Below are 20207 nucleotides of genomic sequence, written 5' to 3'. Positions count from 1 at the left end.
CACAATGCAGACTCCATCCAGGGGAGGCCACAAAGCCAACTACAGACTTGGGAGGGGCTGCCACAGCAGGTGGCTCTCCTGGACAGAGAGGTCATAAATGAAAAGAGGGATGAGAAAAAGTCACACCTCAGTGCTTCAGCTGCTCTATATATGCAAAAAAAAATGGCAGCTCGGCTAAAGTAGCCAATCACAGTTGACAAACAACTTAAGAAAATTCCAGCATAGGCAATTACATGATCTTATTTCACTAATCATATGGGAAGATACACTGACACGCAAATACCCCTTTCTCTCAGCACAGATCAATAGTTTCGAGGGCCACAGAATGTTTGAGGTAATCCAGACAAGTACTAGCAGTAACTCATTATCGTCGTCTTCTTAGGCAGTCCCTCGTATTGAGGATGACTTGCCTCCACATGAGAAAGGGATGAGTTCACAGGTGTTTCAATGAAGGACCTGACATTCCAGGTCCCGAACTACATATTGAAGGGTGGAAGATGCCTTTGCGTGGATTTTTTTTAAACGTGCGGTGGCCGTTGCACACCAGCCACCACACAGGCTTGACAGAGCTAGATCTTGTTCCAGTGGCAAGGATTAACTAAGACGATTGGAGACCAGCCCTGTTGCACAGACCTAGTGCGCACACATATCACAGTGTGGGCTGGCCCGTGCTGCCCCTGGGCCCCCGCCTCTCCCGATCACGTCGCTCCACGATCTCTCGCCACTCCTTCGGCCCGACCTCGCCACTCCTCTGCTGCTTGCTGCCTCTCCTGCTGTACCTGCCCACGCTCTAATCAGCGACCTTGATTTTGTTGACGTCCAATCCAGTCGCCCTTCTCCTAGTCGTCACTCTCCTGCACCAGCTCATGCTGCTCCTTGAAGTGGCATGCCTCCACGCTGCTCCCGGGCCATCGCATCTCCGCTCCTTTTATGGCCCCGACCTGCGGCTGATGGTTTCTCGCAGGTCGGGGCCTCCACGCTGCTCACTGTAAAGCTGTGTTCTACACACGGTAAAGGGCTGCAGTGAAGAACGTGGAGAAATTCTCCAAAAAAAAGGAAAGGAACGAAAACTTCAAATGCTGAAGAGAAAGGATAGTTTGAAAGGGACAGGAGATCAAAAATGTAGTGAGTAGCATGAAGGAGTGTGATTAGAAAACCATAAGACAAAAGGAAACACTAAAAAGTAAAAAAAGCCAAGAAAATAACAGTAAAAGAAAACTGAGAATGGCCTTCATTGCAAGAGGATTTGAGTACAGGAGCAAGGATGTCTTACTACAGTTATACAGGGCCTTGGTGGGACCGCACCTGGAGTATTGTGTGCAGTTTTGGTCTCCTTACCTAAGAAAGGATATACTTGCCATAGAGGGAGTGCACAGAAGGTTCACCAAACTGATTCCTGGGATGGCAGGACTGTTGAATGAGAGATTGGGTCGACTGGGCCTGTATTCACTAGCGTTTAGAAGAATGAGAGGGGATCTCAATGAAACGTTTAAAATTCTAACTGGGTTGGATAGAATGGATGCGTGAAGGATATTTCCCCTGGCTGGCAAGTCTAGAACAAGGGGTCACAGTCTCAGAATACGAGGTAGGAAATTTAGGACCGAGATGAGGAGAATTTTTTTTTACTCAGAGGGTGGTGAACCCGTGGAATTCTCTACCACAGAAGGCTGTGGAGGCTAAGTCATTGAATATATTTAAGAGGGAGAGAGATAGATTTCTAGAAACAAAATGCATCAAGGGGTATAGGGAAAAAGCAGGAACATGGTGTTGAGATAGAGGATCAGCCATGATCATATTGAATGGCGGTGCAGACTCGAAGGGCCGAATGGCCTACTACTGCTCCTATTTTCTATGTAAAGTAGAAAAAGTCATTAGTGGATCCCAGTAAAAAGTCAGCAATAATTCCCATCACTGAAGTGAAGTCAACAGTTGAATTGTTCCATACACTGCATAAGGGATTCCCCTACCTCAACGACTCTGTAGATATTCTTGGTGTTGTTCTCCTCCTTCTCCTCTTTGTTGTCCGACACATAGGTAGTTTTGCTGTTAGTGATGTTCTCCTGGACGTTCCCATTCAAAAGGCATCAATAAGACTCAGAACTTAAACGCCACAGTATTTCTCAGAATTAAAGAATTTGCTTTGATAGGTCTCTGATCGCTGTATCACAACTGCACAAAGCAGCTAATCCTACTCAGACCCAACTGTAATGTAGTCCAACACACCTGCAGTACTAAGCACAGATCTAAAACTCTAACCTGTACACGTCTACCAAGGCTCTATTTATCTTATGGAGATTTCTACAAGTGAAATAAATGCTTGAGCAAACATTGTTCTTTTTCTGCCTTTCCCCTTCTTAGTATGCATATGCGCACCGCTTCCCAGCAAAAGGAAAGGTGGGCATCTGCCAGAGCCACTTGGGCTGACGTGATGCTTAAGAGCAACTACTTTTTAACATTGCTGCTAAAAAAAAGTCAGTGCACCTCCGGCCAGCGCACGGATTAGCAGTTACGCTAATTATTAAAAGGCACTAATCTCAACAGCAGCAAATAAGGTGGCGGTATATGGACAGAAACCATCCGACTGCCTCTCCTCCATTCCCATTTTCTCCCCACATTAAAGTTCATTAAGGTTAAGGTCGAGTTTGATTCGTAGAAAGGCACGTGGGCAGACAGCATAGTCCCATGTCCGTCCAGGTCACAATAGAAGCAGTTTCACATACCCAATGGACAGGTTTCACTGCAGGCAACTCTTCCTTTTGCACTTCTTCCTTCTGCACACGTTTCTTAGTTTCCCTGCCACGGGAGGTTGAACGCTTGGGGGTCTGTGTCCTAGCAGGGGAATGGGATCGAGATCGACTCCGCTGTCGAGAAGATGATCTTGATGGGGTTTTCTTTGTTCTAAAATAATTTAAGGGCTAAAGATAAAGAGAAAAAAGAAAATGTTATTGGTTACTTAACATGTAATTTTCTCGCATTGACCATTTACTATCAACTTGAAAAATTAGCTTTGTTTTACCAATTATTTCTCTGAATCCATATTTATATTATCCACATTTTACTCAAAATATTACAGGCACTACAAAACTTCGAGAGATGATGCTGCTTCAATTAGATATGAAATCATGTGGGTATGGTTTAATGCAGGTGTTTTCTTCCCTTCCCTCTCCACAAACACAAATATTTCCATGACTAGAAAGTGACTGAGCAGCTGACGGTTTGTAATCGATGGCACGCACATTGCTCCTTCGCACCATCAAGAAACTCATCACTTTTTTTTTAACAGGCTTTAAAAAAATTTAATTAGCTGAAGAACTCTCCCTTGGAGGATGGGGTAATTGCATAACTCAGTTTTACACCATCCCATGAAACAGTGACACAAACTACTGTATCTCTCCTCCAGGTTTGTCAGATCTTTTGCTCCATGAATTTTAAAACAACCTCCAGTGCTGATGGTATTACCTCCCATTGCCCTCAAGAAAGGTGCCTCTTTAACTTACGTTGGTCCTGCGCAGCACTCAAACCCCTCTTACGCCAAATTAATCGTTCCTTCCCTTTGGAAATCTGCTTATGTTCACCCTATCTCAACAAAGACGGTCTCTTCTATTTTTTTTTATTTGCATCTGATTGCCCTTATGTGGGCACATTCTACAGTTAAAGAAAATGCTGTTAATTCTCAAATGATTTATTATCTTCAAAGTTTTAGACTAATTTACGCTCAGCGTTATAGTTTTAGATTAATTTATGATCAGCATTATATGTTTGGATATTGAGCAAGTACAGAATCAGCTGTGGCTGTGATGCCTCTCACAATTGAACAATTTGACATGGTCAAGGCTTAGGCTTGTGCGGGATATCGGAATCCGATGAGAAACACGGGTGCTGGGGAGAACAGAGGGGCGAGGGGGAACTCGGGAAAGACGGATCATGTTCTTACAACCCCCTACAAGGGACATCGTTGGAGTGGATGAAATCCAGAAGTCACTACACTGTCACTATTCACTTCATACCTAATTAACCTGTTAACAATCCGTACACAATGCCCCATCTACGGCGGGGGGGGGGGGGGGGGTCATGCACTTGGGCTAGTGTAAGGAGGGGCTTTGACCTTTGACTGGGGGATGCAGCACTTGCACTGGAGTAAGTCACTTCGGCTGGGGGAGGCAGCACATGCTGGGGTAAGGGACTTCGATTAGGGGAGGGATGCACTTGCGCTGGAGTAAAACACTTCGGCTGGGGGATGCAGCATTTGCGTTGGGATAAGGCACTTCGGCTGGGGGGCGGGGGGGGATGTGGACAGCATATGCTGGGGTGTGAGACTTCAGCTGGGGAAGGCAGCACTTGCGCTGGGGGGGGGGCAAGGGACTTTAGCTGGGGGAGGCAGCACTTGTGCTAGGGTAAGGCACTTCGGCTGAGGGAGGCAGCTCTTGCGCTAGGGTACGGCACTTTGGCTGGGGAGGCAGCACTTGCACTGGGAGGGGGGGGGGGGCGGCAGGAGACTTTGGCTGGGGGCAGGGACATCACTGCGTTGGGACAAGGGACTTCGGCTGGCACTTGGGGACTTCTGGGGAGATCTATCCTCTGTGGCTTCTGGAAGTCAAAGTGAATAGAGTTACAATTTGTGAAGTCAGTGAGAACTTGGGCTGGGCGGTTCCAGTTACACATTCCAGAGTAACGTCAGGGTGTGGCTTATCCTCCAAGGGAACCAGAGACAAAGGGCAGCCATTTTTACAGTACAAATAAATGTATCCAAATTATAAACCAGCAAGTGAATTGGTTGTATAGAATATATTGGAAACAATTTAGAGGATGTGTGTTGGGGGAAATATTTGGAAGAGTGTAACTCGGATATGGATCGTAAGCATGGATTCAGGAAGGGAAGGCCACAATTAACCTGAAGGTGCAAGATATCAGATAAGACCATTAAAGTGAATTGCATAAATAACTTCAAGTGTCAATCATGGTATTCTGGATAGAGATGGGATTGATGGATGTGGTGAGAAGGCTGCTAGGTAGGGTTATCAAAAAGGGGATGGATTTGTTGGACCAAAAGATTTTTTCCAGTTCTTACAAGTTCTTTCAGGGAGAATTTTGCTTTCTCCATCGAAGCAGATTTAATAATCAATACCATGTGCCTTCAGATTGTCTGGCCACAGTACTGTGGGCCTGCTTCAGCACATTCCCAATCTAAGATCTCAAATGGTAGGCAGCGCAGAAGACCCAAGCCAGTGTAAAAGGAGGGAGAAGAAAATAAAAGTCAATGGAGGACTACTTTCCACAGTAGGTAAATGTATTATGCGTCAGTGATGAACTGCATTGTCAGTCAGATACGCTTCACATGGTGAAACACAATCTAGTGCATTATTCAAAGTACTTAATATTTACAGAACAAGGAGGAGAGGGAGAATCTGAAATGAAAGAACAATTGTCCAGAGTAAATGTTTAATGTATCATTATTTTAAATCTAAAAATTCTTCAGTCAGCAACCTCACCTTGACATCACTTTCTTTCAGGTTCAGTTCAGTGCCATCCTTGTACTTGACTGCATACAGCTGGGTGCTCTTGTTGTAACCCGTCACTTGTACCTCATAGTACAGGTGGCTGCCTGGCCAACGGCCCATTACCATTTCACCATCTGAGAAATTTTTGGCTGGCATTCTCTGTACAGGAAACAGATATTTTAGTCCATTTGTGGTAGTCAGACAATGTGAACACATGAAAATCAAAGCTGTTTGGCTACTGATTGTGTCACTCTTTACTTCCTTCATTATCTGGAGTACAATTTCCAGAGGAATACAGGTCACAGAAATTATGTATTGAACAAAGGAGAACAAGTCAAAGGTATTTTAATATAAAAGTTGATGTATGCATTACTACACATACACGTTTACGTAGCAAATGCAAATTCTCAATGCAGATTTGTTCCAGTAAAAAAGCATTAGGCGAAAGTGTTACAGCTCGGACTTTTCCCTGCCTACCTACATTTGCTTTATATCACAGCTCAGATCAAGAAATCACGTGGAGAGCCAAGAGTGTGAATCTATCCTACTACTCAATTACACAGCAAACTTGACCTCAAACACAGTGTCAGAGTGGAAAGGAACAAATTCAAAATGCAGTGCAAGTCCATTTCAGGTGAGACCATTGCTCACTTGCATTTCCGTACATCATAAAACTAAACAACTGAATTAATGGCAACCTTGACAATGGCTCATTTCATCATGTTTCTATTACTACCAATGGGCCTAAAATTCCGGCCTTTATTAGGTCCGTATGGAGTGCGCACGGACCCGACGAGGTCTCGCAAAAGCTGGTTTTCGGGGCGCCGCAAATCGGCTTTTCGATCGGCCAAGATTTCTCTTGACAGATCCTCCGCATCCCCGGGAGAAGGACATTCGCACGGCCGAGATTGGGCTATTTGCCCAACTCATGCCCAGCAAATGTCCTTCAAACTTTTACGCTTGGTAAAAGCAGGCATATAGCTTACTTTTACCAGCATTTTAGAACATATAAAAATTAAATTTAAATCATACATTTTTGTTAAAAACCCTGTCCATTAAGGTTTATTTTAAACCCTAGTAAAACACATTAAAAAAAATTCCAAAACATGTTATTTTTTATAAAATATTTAATTAACTTTAATTTCGATTAATTTTAAATATGTGAGGTGTTTTTTTATTAGGTTGTGTCTCTTGTTTTAGGGGGTTATTCTCATTAATAGTAATGGGAACTCGTAAAAACGGAGTTCCCATTATTATCAATGAGAATACCCTGTACTGCCTAGTGATTGGTGGTCCAGATCCACATGACTCCAGCAATTTCGTACATATAGGGAAGTCATCTTTCTGTATGCTGCACATTGAATCTAGGTCTCTGACCGGGATCTTACGTTCCTCCAAGACCAGGTACATTCGTAGATTTTTTTTTCGGGTCGGAGGCGTTCATACAAAGGAAGCCTCCGACCTCAATTTCAGGCCCATCGTGTTTCTATTACTACAATTCTCAGAACCAAGCACAGCTCCATCAGGCAACACACAGTGCATTACATATCAAACTATGCTGGAAATCTCAGCGGGTCAGGCAGCATCTGTGGAGAGAAAGCAGAGTTAACGTTTCGGGTCGACGACCCTTAGAACTCTTGGCTGGTACTTGATCAAACACGAGAAGGGAAACAGAAAGCAAAGCTGATGAACAAGGTAAAAGAGACAAACGGAAATCCCGTCTGAGGGAAGAGCAGAACTTCTTCAAGATGGGCATTCCTAGCAGAGAAGTGGCAGTGAATTAAACACTAATACATGGGACTGGGGAGGGGTCATCAACCCAAAATGTTAACTCTCTTTCTCCACAGATGCTGCCTGACCCGCTGAGATTTCCAGTATTTTTTGTTTTTATTCCAGATTCCAGCATCCGCAGTATTTTGCTTTTGACATATCGAACTATGCAGGCTAATTAGAGGCGGCTCGGAACACTACATGAAATCATTTGCTCTGCTTCCCACTCACAAATGTCAGATTTAAAAATTGATAGTGTCTTTTTCATGAAGGCGACATGAAATTGTTAAGCGCCAATTGTGTAACGGAAATTTTAGGAGTGGTGACTAACAGCTTGGCCAAAGAGGTATGTTTTGAGCAGGATCTTAAAGGAGAGAAAGGTGGAAAGGCAGAGGTCTGGGAGGGAATTAGTGTGTTTAGAGCCCAGACAGCTGATGGCACGGCCATCAATGGTGCAGCGATGGGAGTGGGGGGGTTGGAGGAGCACAGAGTTCATGGAGGGTTGTCGGGCTGGAGGAGGTTACAGTATATGGTGGGACAAGGTCATGAAGAGATTTGAACACGAGATGAGAATTTTAAATTCGAAGCATTTGGGAACCAGAACAAATGTAGATGGATGAATGGGTCTTGGTGAGAGTCAGCAGATGGGCAGCAGAGTTTGGATGAGCTCAAGTTTATGGAACATGGAGCCCATCTCTGCTGCTAAAACTTTCATCCATATTTTTTAATCACCTCCAAACTCAAATATTGCAACGCTCACCTGGCTGGCCTCCCATCCTCCATAAACTTGAGCTCATACTCAAAAATGGTAGATAGTAAACTCAGACAAACAGATTATGATATTTACAAATGAGATGTGAATCATGGAACAACATAGCAAAAATACAAATATATTGAACAAATTAGAAAGTTGTCCTTCATAAGAAAAATCTGGGTATAAAAAGCAAATCTCAATGGCAAATTCTGTGTGCTTTTAACACCTTCAATATTCCTGCATTGAATCAAAATGAGATGTACTGAACGTAAAGCTTCACATTAGTCTTCCATTTGGCCATATACCAGAACTCCAGGGAGGGAAAAAATGATCTGAAATTTCCAACTCTATAGCTATTTGTCCCAGACCTTCTGGAAAACTGACTAATTGTGTTTCTCAGGTGTAAGAAAATAATTATTCATGCAAATGACTTATTTTAGCATTTTAGGAAAAAATAATGAAGCCATTATGTTGTAACATTCCAATACTGTTATTGTGTGGTATTCCCATCATCTCCAATTGCTCCCACATCTGCTAAGAGTCAAAGACCTGGAACCAGTGTTTCATTCTTATAATTTTGCTAAATATTGTCTTCAGACACAATCTAAATGTGCAAGGACAAGAATCTAAACTTTTTATATTGCTAGGTGCTTTCTATAGTTTAGATGGACTCGTTAAAAAAAAACATTGTCCACCAATACAAGACTGAAAAATAACTCAACTTGGCACCTTGAAAATTTCTGACACTCACTACTGTGCTTTACTATCAAAAGCTTACATATTCCATCAATGATATCACCGGTATTTCCATCTCTAAATTAAAAACTAGATATTTAAATTCTGTACTTTTATGGCTGTCCTCTGTGGGAGCACAGTTCCGCATTTCTGCTTCAGCACGCGGTCTGCAGTTTGGATAAAAAAAACAGGAAGATTGAAGTTTGGATTAAAAAACAGGAAGATTGGAAGTTTGGATCGAAAAGAGACTGTTAGACAATGTGGTGCCTTCCAGCCATTGAAATGAGTCATTGTCTGGATGTTCAATATTTGAGTACCTTATACGGTGAGAATAATGGAAATTCATGACTAAATGATTTGATGATGTCTGTATGTTAAGTATTTGAGTATAACTTTGTTACTATGCGAGGAAACAATTCTGTATGTTAAGTATTTGATTGTACCTTTGTTACTATTTAATGACATCTGTAGCTTAAACAAGCAATGTTAAGTATTTGAGTACCTTGTTACAGTGGGAATAATGGTCTGTATGTTAAACGATTCAGAAAACAGTTAGTCATGATTGGCTAAATGCAAAGAAATAAGAGTTCAAAGGAATTTAGATATAAAAGATGGAACTGGCTTTTGTCTTATGGCAGAGTCTTATGGACTGTAGAGACACTTGGACTGTAAGATACAGTGATCGACCAATGGGAGGACCAGGAGGTCCGCCAAGGTGCCAGACTGGCACCATGAAAGATTGACGGCTTCGGCCAAAACACAAGCCGAAAGGAGGAATCTGCAACCCGGATGGCGGGCAACCGAGCGGCGAACCAGGGCGTCCGAAACACCATCCAAGTGACGGTAAAGAAAGTGGAGGGACAGACGATGATCAATCAGGACCTCTTCGTGAAGAAAATCCTGCTTGAAACCTGTGGCATGAAAGTCGCGAATGTCTTCGCCTTGCAGGACATCCCGAAGAGAGGTTACTTTGATGTACCTTCAGAAACCCAATGCCTGAAATTCCTGAAGGGATTGAAGGAGGTGAGTGAACCACTGCGGTCAATGATGACTTGGGAACCACTGTTCACCCTCCCGTCACAGAGGAAGAGCACTATCACAGTGCACATGTACAACCCCCACATCCCGGTCATTGATGTGCTGACATTCTTCGCCAGATATTTCGATGGGGCACGAAACAGCATCGACCTGAAGGATTTCCATGGGATTTGGACCAGCAAACGCTAGATCCAGGTCACCTTGAAAGTGGACCCCAGCTGAGCCACCCTGCACCATCCCCCTTCCAGCTTCGCGATCAGAGGAAGTCGGGGCTACATGGTGTACGCCGGACAACCCAATGTGTGCCGAACCTGCGGGAAAGCAGGCCACGTGGTGGCAAGCTGCAAAGCAATCATTTGCCGCAACTGCAAGGAAGGAAGGACACCAGACAAAAGACTGTAAAGAGAGCAAGTGCTGCAACCTTTGTGGTCAGGCTGGACATCTGTACAAGGCCTGCCCCAAGCGCAATTTCAGCTATGCACAGGCAGAAAAGAACATAGTGACATGTGAGGAGAAAGCTGAGGAGAGCAATGCCCAAGAGGAGACCGACACCTCCCTCCCCTCCAAGACACCGTGCGAACAAACTACTGCCCTAGTCGACACTGACCGGAGGAGGAAGGAAAGTCTGCCATGGCAAGCCACCAGACATTAACACCCAGCAGTGAAACTCCCCTCCGAGACACCGAGTCCATGGAAGAGGAGGGAGCAGAAGCAGAAGGAAAACAGGACTGACAGCTTGTCAAGAAGGCGGCGGCGGCCCGCAAGTCAAAGGAACAGAGGCCTCCTGCAGAAACGAGAGGCAAAAGACGGCTACCGTCCACGACGGACAGCAGTGGCTGCAGCTCATTCGATGATGAAGGGCGAGGCAAAAGCCTCTACCATCACCAGAAGAAGAGGCAAAACGCCAATGCGACCACCGCAGTCCAGCTCCGGGACCCCGGGAGCAGTCATGTCACCGATGCACCCCTGCTCCGGATCTCTGGGAGCGACGAAGCGACAGATGCACCCCAGCTCCGGAACGCTGTGAGCGACGACACCACAGGGGATGCACACAAGGAACAACCAACACCAAGCGAAGGCAGTCCAGTTAACATGGAGGACCCCCCCCCCCCCCCCCCCCTGTCCACACTGCTGGCGTCCCCTGGTCGAACCATCCCCAAGGCAGAGGACAACCCATGTCTCAGCCAAGGTGCAGTAGAAAAGTTTAAAGTTAACCTATGTATACAGGAACAGGCCACAGGGCCAAAGGACTGCGTGTTCGAAATGTAATTTTTGGATTGTAATCACCAATTTAAAAATGGGTTTAAAGATTGCATCCATTAACGTGCGTAGCATTAAGTCAACTACGCGATGTGTTTCCACCTTGGGGTACCTCGCCAAGGTCAAGGCAGACCTGCTATTCTTGCAGAAGTGCGGCCTGTCGCACTTCAGCAGTTATCGGCAGTGGTCGCAATGTCCGTCTGGTCAGGAGGCAACGATTGCCGTTCCTCCAGTCTGGGCATTCTGCTGCGGGGAGGCCACTTCACCATCACCGAAGTTAAAGGAGGTGGTGGGCGGCCGCCTCCTCGTAGCAGATGTATTGCATAAAAATGTTTCTCTAAGGCTAATTAACATGTATGCCTCGCCTCTCAGAAGCGAGTGGCTGGCCCTACTCCAGCAGCTCCCACTGCTGCTGGCAACATCCAGACCGGTCGTTCTGGGCGGTGATTTCAACTGCATCATCGATGCAGCTGGACGATCCAGCAGAGCCAACAGCAAACTGGACGCCACATCCAAACTCTTGGACATGGTAAAAGATGCCAAGCTGTGCGACGTCTTCAGCAACCCTGCTGAAGGAGCACCGCGCAGATACACCTGGTCGAGACCAGACGGGTCCGTCCGTTCCAGAATAGACTTCCTGTTTGTGTCCCACATGCTCAAGGTCAGATCCACCGACGTCATTCCGGTGTTCTTCTCTGACCACTGCCTCTTACTGGCCGACTGCCTCCCACAGGAAGACCAAAAAGTTGGCAGGGGGATATGGAAGCTCAACGTGAAACTGTTGACCCCGGAAAACGTTGAGGAACTCAAGAGGGATTACAAAGGTTGGAGAACCGTAAAACCCCTGTGTGATTCCCCGATGCACTGGTGGGAAACAATCAAGGCAAACATCAAGAGGTTCTTCATCCTCAAAGGGAGACAGAGGGAATTGTCCCAACTCCAGAAGAGTATGCAAAACCTGCTCCTGCTGGAGTCGATGGGGGTCGATGTCGTGGAGGAACTCCAAGAGGTGAAGGGCCAGCAAGCCTCGCTCTTTGCTTCAGAGTCCTCCAAAATCATTTTCCGCTCCAGAGTCCACTCCGTCGAGCAGGATGAGATGTGTTCGCGTTTCTTCTTCCAAAAAGGTACACGGGGGAGCTCTGTGATCAGCAGCCTAAAGGAAGAAGATGGTTCTGTGACATCTTCACAGCCCGACATGCTGAGGATCAGCAAATCCTTCTATGCTGGGCTGTGCAACGTCAAGCCCACAGACCGCGCGGCCTCCCAGTCTTTCCTGTCGTCTATCTCAGAGGTCTTAGACGACAGTGAGCGGGAGAGTCTGAACCACCCGCTAACTCTGGACGAGATGACAAAGGCCGTCCGGTCCCTTGTGACGAGTAAAACTCCCGGAAGCGACAGCTTACCGGTCGAGTTGTATTCGGCTCTGTGGGACTGGATGGGCTGGAAGTGTATGGGGGTATGCTTCTGGCCAGCAGTATGTCAGAATCAATGAGGAAAGGCATCTTCACCCTCATCTACAAGCAGAAGAGGGAGAGGGAGGAAATCAAAAACTGGCGGCCCATTTCGCTGCTCAATGTGGACTACAAGATCCTGTCGAAGGTCATCGCAAACAGGGTCAAGTCTGCTCTGGAGCTGGTGATCCACCCGGACCAGACCTGCGCTGTCCCCGGCAGGAAGATCTCTGATAGCCTGGCGCTACTCAGGGGTACGATTGCCTACGTGAGAGACAGGAGGGTGGACACCTGTTTAATCAGCTTGGATCAGGAGAAGGCCTTTGACAGGATATCGCACACGTACCTGATGAACGTGCTCTCCAAGATGGGGTTTGGGGAGGGTATCCGCAATTGGATCCAACTGCTCTACACAGACATCAGTAGCACAGTTCTAATCAACGGGTGGGAAACTGAAATCTTTCCGATCAGGTCTGAAGTCAGGCAAGGCTGTCCCCTCTCCTCTGTCTTGTTTATGTGTTATATCGAGCCCTTTGCCGAGTCCATCAGAAGGATGCGGGCATTAGGGGGGGGTGACAATCCCAGGCAGCAGATGCGCTCAGGTCAAGACCTCCCTGTACATGGGCGACGTCACCGTCTTTTGCTTGGATCTGCAGTTGGTCCACAGATTGCGCAGTTTGAACTGGCCTCGGGAGTGAAGGTCAGTCGCAGCAAAAGCGAGGCCATGTTCTTTGGAAGCTGGTCCGACCGATCCTTTATTCCCTTCACCATGAAGTCAGATTACCTGAAGGTTTTGGGAATATGGTTCGGAGCGGACGGGGTGTGCGTCAAAAACTGGAAGGAGCGTATCGCTAAAGCGAAACATAAACTGGGATGGTGGAAGCTGCGCTCACTCTCCCTTGCAGGAAAGAACCTGGTCATCAGGAGTGAGGTGCTCTCACTGTTGATGTACGTGGCGCCCCGCTCCTGTGCCGTGGTAGTCACCCGAGCCGTCTTCCACTTCGTCTGGAGATCGAAAATGGACCGTGTCCGCAGAGACACGATGTACAAATCTCTTGACAAGGGGGGAAAAGGACGTTCCGAACGTGGCCCTCATCCTGATGGCCACCTTTGTGTTCGGCTGCATCAAGTTGTGCATAGACCCTTCGTACGCAAACGGCAAGTGTCAGTACGTGCCGAGATTCTATCTGTCCCCGGTGTTGCGAAGGATGGGTCTGGCCAGGCTGCCGCGGAACGCTCCGAGCAGTTGGACCATGCCTCAGCACCTGTCCTCCGTGGAAAAGTTTTTCAAGAAAAACACTTGACCACAAGGCCATAAAGCAGTGGTCGGCAGGCAAGGTCCTGGATGCCCTACAAAAGAAGGCGATGATGGATCCTGTCGGACGGTTCCCCGAGCAGACTGTCGAACTCGTTTGGCAGAATGTCTTATCGCCAGAACTTTCACACAAGCACCAAGACGTAGCTTGGTTGGCGGTGAGAAGGGCCCTACCAGTCAGATCCTTCATGCAAAGCTGGGGTTCCAGAGACTCGGCACTCTGCCCCCGAGTTGGCTGCGGTGCGGACAAGACTGTCATCCATCTCCTTTGGGACTGCCCCATTGCAAGGCAGGTCTGGAAGAAGATGCAGTGATTGCTGTCGAGGTTCATCCCAAGCAGCTCCATAACAGGACTCTAGGGACCGATCCCAGGGACACACGCCGAGACAGACATCATCTGCTGCTGGAGGGCCATCAACTCGGTGAAAGGCGCACTTTTGTCTTGCCAAAATTTGCTGGTCTTCCAGAGCAAGGAGATATCCACATCTGCGTGTTGCAGACTGGCACAATCCAAGATCCAGGAGTACGTGCTGAGGGACGCACTAAAAATTGGTGCAGTCGCCGCAAAGGCACGGTGGGGATGAGCTACAGTTTAAGGCCCTTCCGCCACGGTAAACCCAGGGGCTGGAATCAGTATAAAACTCCCCTCGGGCTGTACTTGTAAACCTTTGTATACATGATCTGAAAACACCGATGCAGTGCCATGTATAATGCAAGTTCAGCAACTGTTTAGTAATGTATGTTGTAAAGAAATCTAACTGTACCCTCACCCAGTGTACTGTATAGTGCCACATGTAACGTAATTTGATGACTGTATTACAATGTATCCTGATTTGTACTGAATTGTAAAGCAAGCAAATGTATTGAACGGAACTGCCGTCAGCATCCAAATGTATTGTATGGAATTGCTGACCGCATCCAAATGTACTGAACTGTTTTCCAATGTATTGTGCAAATTTTTATATGAATAAAGTATATATTTTAAAATTTAAAAAAAAAGACATCATGCTAGATATCTTCACTTTCTTGATTTAAATTGGTGCTGCGTCCTGTCACAGCAACATTCAAAGGTGAACACACATTTTTGTTGATATGAACATTGCAAATCTATAATATTTTTCTAAATGTCCACATTTATGTGGAAACTGACCGTGTAAACTTGTCGCATATTAATTATCCCCCACAGCATCACCACTCTTGGGAGGATGTAATTATAATGTGACACGTTTGCATAGGCATGTTTTCATAATAAATGTGTTTCTTGGAATTACAATGGATTTATATAAATATGGCGACAATGTACTAAGATGGGGACTGAATTGTGTCTACACACCCTGGTCCAACTATCCTATGGTCCTTTACCCAAAGCCACAAGAGATTGATTGTGTGTCTAGTTTGATTCTTGGCAAGAATTCATAGGTTAAGTAAAGCAATGTACTTTTGCAATGTAACGATCTTGGGACTGTTTTCTATCATGGTTGCATTTAAATTGTGTGTAAAGATTTCCTGCTGGGAAAGTATTATTATGACGTGCTGCAAAATATAATTGGTTATAAGAAATGGATATCCAACTTGTAGTGTTTGAAAAAAAAATACACTGACATCTCGAAAGGTGTGTAACTTCTTGAAGAGCTGCCTTTCCAAGCAGAGTTGTTGGCTTGTGAATGTCTGAATGTCTAAATAAAGATCCGGCCTTTACTACAACTGAGTGTGTGCGGGTAATTCGACGTTAAAAGCAACAAAGCGGAAAGAGCAAGACAGCCGTCTACAACATTTCTAGTGGACAGTGACCTAGTGAAATTCATCTAAAGATAGTTATCGTTGGAATTTCAACTCTACATTTTCTGGAATCAGATGTACAACGGTTAGATTTACCAAACCAGTTCATTAAGTAGAATATCAGTAAAGCACGGTGATTGATACTTGATATTGTTCTACTATGTCCATTTGAAGTGTGAAAAATTATAGATTTGGTCCTTCCGAACCTGACTTGTGCTTGGAGAGAATATTATACGCTATGCAATGCGGCTAATTTTACAGATATAATATACTATTCTGGAAAGTGAGTGCAGATCAATTTTCTTTATGAACGGCCCAATCTATTGGAAAATGCACAATTGCTAAAATTTGATGCTGAATGTAGATGTAGAAAACAAAGGTATGTGTGATATCAGCATTCAGGCATGTCCACTGCACTCAGACTGCTGACATCCCAACTGTTGTCTTTCACTGAAAGGTACTCAGCATCATCAGCTTGATTCAACTACTAAGCTATTGCAAACTATTATTGTCTCATATTGAAAGACAACCAGGGACAAAGAGAGAAAGTTAGTAAAAAAGATAAATCTGTTTACAATTATGCACATGAACATAAAGAAACACCTCAAAACTTCATTAGGTTACAGTATTTTTTTTTCCCTTTTGACCACCAAGTAAATAATTCATTTGACAAAGTGTGGATTGGAACTTTTAACATGATTTTCGAATAGCTGTACTGTTGGCTCAGTGGGTAGCAAACTCACTGATATTTCAGTTGAGCCATACAGACCCGAAACATCCCAGTTTGAGTCGAAGGTCTTTGCCAAGTTAATAAGAACATAGAACATAAGAATTAGGAGCAGGAGTATGCCATTCGGCCCCTCGAGCGGAGAGACACGACCTTAAAAAAAGAGCAGCAAACCAGTCCGGAGAGAGAGCGAGGCCAGAGTTTTGCAGTTGGTGCGTGACGGAGGTGTTCAGGAGCCTGGGCGCCGTCATCAGGTACATAGAAACATAGAAAATAGGTGCAGGAGTAGGCCACGCGGCCCTTCGAGCCTGCACCACCATTCAATAAGATCATGGCTGATCATTCCCTCAGTACCCCTTTCCTGCTTTCTCTCCATACCCCTTGATCCCTTTAGCCCTAAGGGCCATATCTAACTCCCTCTTGAATATATCCAATGAACTGTCATCAACAACTCTCTGCGGCAGGGAATTCCACAGGTTAACAACTCTGAGTGAAGAAGTTTCTCCTCATCTCAGTCCTAAATGGCCTACCCCTTATCCTAAGACTGTGTGTCCCCTGGTTCTGGACTTCCCCAACATCGGGAACATTCTACCCGCAACTAACCTGTCCCGTAACGTCAGAATCTTATATGTTTCTATGAGATCCCCTCTCATCCTTCTAAACTCCAATGTATAAAGGCCCAGTTGATCCAGTCTCTCCTCATATGTCAGTCCTACCATCCCGGGAATCAGTTTGGTGAACCTTCGCTGCACTCCCTCAATAGCAAGGACGTCCTTCCTCAGATTAGGAGACCAAAACTGAACACAATATTCCAGGTGAGGCCTCACCAAGGCCCTGTACAACTGCAGTAAGACCTCCCTGCTCCTATACTCAAATCCCCTGGCTATGAAGGCCAACATACCATTTGCCTTCTTCACCGCCTACTGTACCTGCATGGCAACTTTCAATGACTGATGTACCATGTCTCCCAGGTCTCAATGCACCTCCCCTTTTCCTAATCTGCCGCCACTCAGATAATATTCTGTCTTCGCCTTTTTCGCCTGCAAAGTGGATAACCTCACATTTATTCACATTATACTGCATCTGCCATGCATTGGCCCACCGGTAAGCCTAGGCGTGACCTCCCGTGGTTCAGCAAATTCAGCACCAGTCAGGTGCCGGACCAGATCGGTCCAACCTGTCTTTCTGCTCATTTATGAACAGTAGCCACCTGGGCGTGATACACCATCATCATAGGCAGTCCCTCAAAATCGAGGAAGACTTGCTTCCGCTCTAAAAATTAGCTTTCAGGTGGCTGTACAGTCCAATGTGAGAATTACAGTCTCTGTCACAGGTGAGGCAGAAAATGGTTGAAGGAAAAGGTGGGTGGAAGTGGTTTGCCGCACGCTCCTTCCGCTGTTTGCACTTGATTTCTGCATGCTCTCGGCAACGAGACTCGAGGTGCGCAGCGCCCTCCCAGATGCTCTTCCTCCATTTTGGGTGGTCTTGAGCCAGGGATTCCCAGGTACCGGTGGGGTTGTTGCACTTTATCAAGGAGGCTGCCTCTGTAAGATCCTGCAAATAAACGCACCAACGTCAGTGTTCTCGTGCAGGCCAACAGCCCCAGTATCGAAGCACTGACCATGCTCGACCAGCTCCTTTGGGCATGCCACATCGTCCGCATGCCTGACACGAGACTCCCTAAGCAAGCGCTCTACTGGGAACAGCAAGCGAGCCTCAGGTGGGCAGAGGAAACGCTTCAAGGACACCCTCAAAGCCTCCTTGATAAAGTGCATGGTACAGGAAGACTGCTGGTGCCCATACAACATACACACACAAGAGTCATTGCCTGAAGGATTTGGGGAGGGGGGGGGGGGGGAGGGAGGAGAAACAAAATCAAGGAAATTGTTATATTCCATGAAGTTACTCGCAAACAAAATATAATAAAAATGTCTCTCTCTCTCTATACCAGTCCCACCTCTGCTTTTCTACTACTTAATTCCACCTGGCTTTGTGCTCATTATCCATGGGTAAGCATCACTCGGCTATTCATCTTGTAAGATGTAACAAGGGGTCCAGATCCGGTCCTCTTCCAACATCCACTGACAGGTTCCAGCATAGGTCACTGGATAGTGAGTAGGATAAGGAACCCTGGCTGATGTTCACTCTCTCTATCTCAGGTTAGTGGGTAGAGATCAGGGTTAGGGTCTGGTCCGGGAGTCTCCAGGAATGGAAGATTAATATCCTAGGCATTGCTGCCGGCTTGCAGGTGACCTCCTGGCCCGAATTTGATCAAAGCTGGGGCCGACTGGGCACGAGGTTCATCCCGGTTTTCTCGGCAGGAGCCGGAGCGGCAGGCATCAGGAGTCGGCGGTAGGTGCAGGCCTGTGTGTGTGTGTGTGTGTGTGTGTGTGCGTGCTGCCTCTGCAAACCGGTTAAAGATTGCAACTTTTATTTCTGCTGAGGAAAAGAACAGCCAACGCCTCAAAGCAGTGTGGCATGGGTGCGGGCCCACCAGAGGTCATCAAGTGACTGACAGCGAGGAGCATGCCTTGGCGTTGGTGGGTGACCACCCCCGCACCACCACATATGGTGGTGCCAATCCCGTGCTACAGTATGGTCAGTTGATCATAATCTCCAGTCTGTGTTACACTCATGTCATGCAAGGTCATGTAATGTGATGTAAAATGCATTTTAATGTACTGTCTGTCGGCCATTTAAGGTGTGGTAATGTAGCCATGGTAGTCCTTGAAATAAGACTGTGATATGTCACAGTACTCATGTCAGCATTACCAATGGGCTGAATCCAAAGAGGACTGGAAAATGATGGCCCATCCACTGCTAAACATTGAAATGTTGTATTGCACTTGAAATGTAGACGATTGCCGACCTCTGGGACTCCCGCTCCACCCCGGCCCCCGGGACCCCTCCCGCTCCCCGTCAGCCTCCTGCTCCCCTCCCGCTCCGCGCCGGCCTCCCACTCCTCGACGACCTCCGGGCCTCCTGCTCCCGAACGTGGTACTATCTTGCACCCCACTGATTTCGGATTCGGCTCCGGCTCCAAACTGTGTTTCCAATCTCTGTCCGCTCACAGCCCTCGTCCAGGCAAGGTAAGTGATTGGCTGGTTTGATTTATAACAGATAAGTCTAATTAGAGGGATGGCAGGGCAGCTCAGTCCTGTGGAGTGCATGTCCTGCGATATGTGGGAAGTCCTGGGTGCTTCGCGCAGCCTAGCCAACTGTGTGTGCAGGAGGTGTCTCCAGCTTCAACTACTAGAGCCCGGTGTTTCGGAGCTTGAGCAGCGGCTGGAGTCACTACGGTGCAAGGCTGAGAGTAATGTGGGTAGCATGTTTCAGAAGGTGGTCACCCCACAGCTTAAAAGCATGTAGACGGGGGGAAGTGGGTGACCACCAGACAGAGGAAGAATGCTAGGCAGGTAGTGCAGGAGTCTCCCCCGGAGTCATTTCGCTTTCCAACCGACATTCTCTTCTGAGCACTGGTGAGGGTGATGGTACCTCTGGGGAGTGCAGCCAGAGCCAAGTCACCACGGATGGCTCAGCTGCACAGGAGTGAGGGACAAAGAATAAAAGAGCTTTAGTAGTAGGGGATTCAATAGTTAGGGGAACAGAGAAGTGTTTCTGCAGCCGTAGATGTGACCCCAGGTTGGTATGGTGCCTTCCTGGTGCCAGGGTCAAGGATGTCAGAGTGGACGCAGGGTATTCTGGGGGGAGGGGGGGTGAACAGCCAGAGGTCGTGGTCCATATTGGGACCAATGACATAGGTAGAAAGGAGGATGAGGTCCTGCATGCAGAATTTAGGGAGCTAGAGGATAACTAAAGAAAGGGTATGGCCTATTAAAGACCATGAGGGTAATGTGCGTGTGGAGGTGGAAGACGTGGG

At 46.6% G+C, this 20207-nt stretch overlaps 1 protein-coding gene across 3 annotated transcripts in view; it reads right to left on the bottom strand.

Annotated features, from left to right (window-relative positions):
* The window catches only part of lbr (lamin B receptor), an 88481-nt gene that overhangs the window by 32721 nt on the left and 35553 nt on the right, over positions 1-20207 (bottom strand). For 2 of the 3 annotated variants that reach the window (XM_070885889.1, XM_070885888.1), the window contains exons 2-4: positions 5490-5657; positions 2721-2915; positions 1968-2060 (exon numbers count right to left, since the gene is read on the bottom strand). In XM_070885889.1, the coding sequence (XP_070741990.1) occupies positions 1968-2060; positions 2721-2915; positions 5490-5654 (453 nt within the window). In that variant the 5' untranslated portion in view covers positions 5655-5657. The remainder of the gene's footprint in view (positions 1-1967; positions 2061-2720; positions 2916-5489; positions 5658-20207) is intronic. The other variant, XM_070885890.1, reaches the window with a different exon arrangement.

The sequence above is a fragment of the Pristiophorus japonicus genome, chromosome 7, assembly GCF_044704955.1.
Source record: "Pristiophorus japonicus isolate sPriJap1 chromosome 7, sPriJap1.hap1, whole genome shotgun sequence".
In the NCBI taxonomy this organism is placed as follows: domain Eukaryota; kingdom Metazoa; phylum Chordata; class Chondrichthyes; family Pristiophoridae; genus Pristiophorus; species Pristiophorus japonicus.
This window is presented reverse-complemented; position numbering and strand designations above follow the sequence as displayed.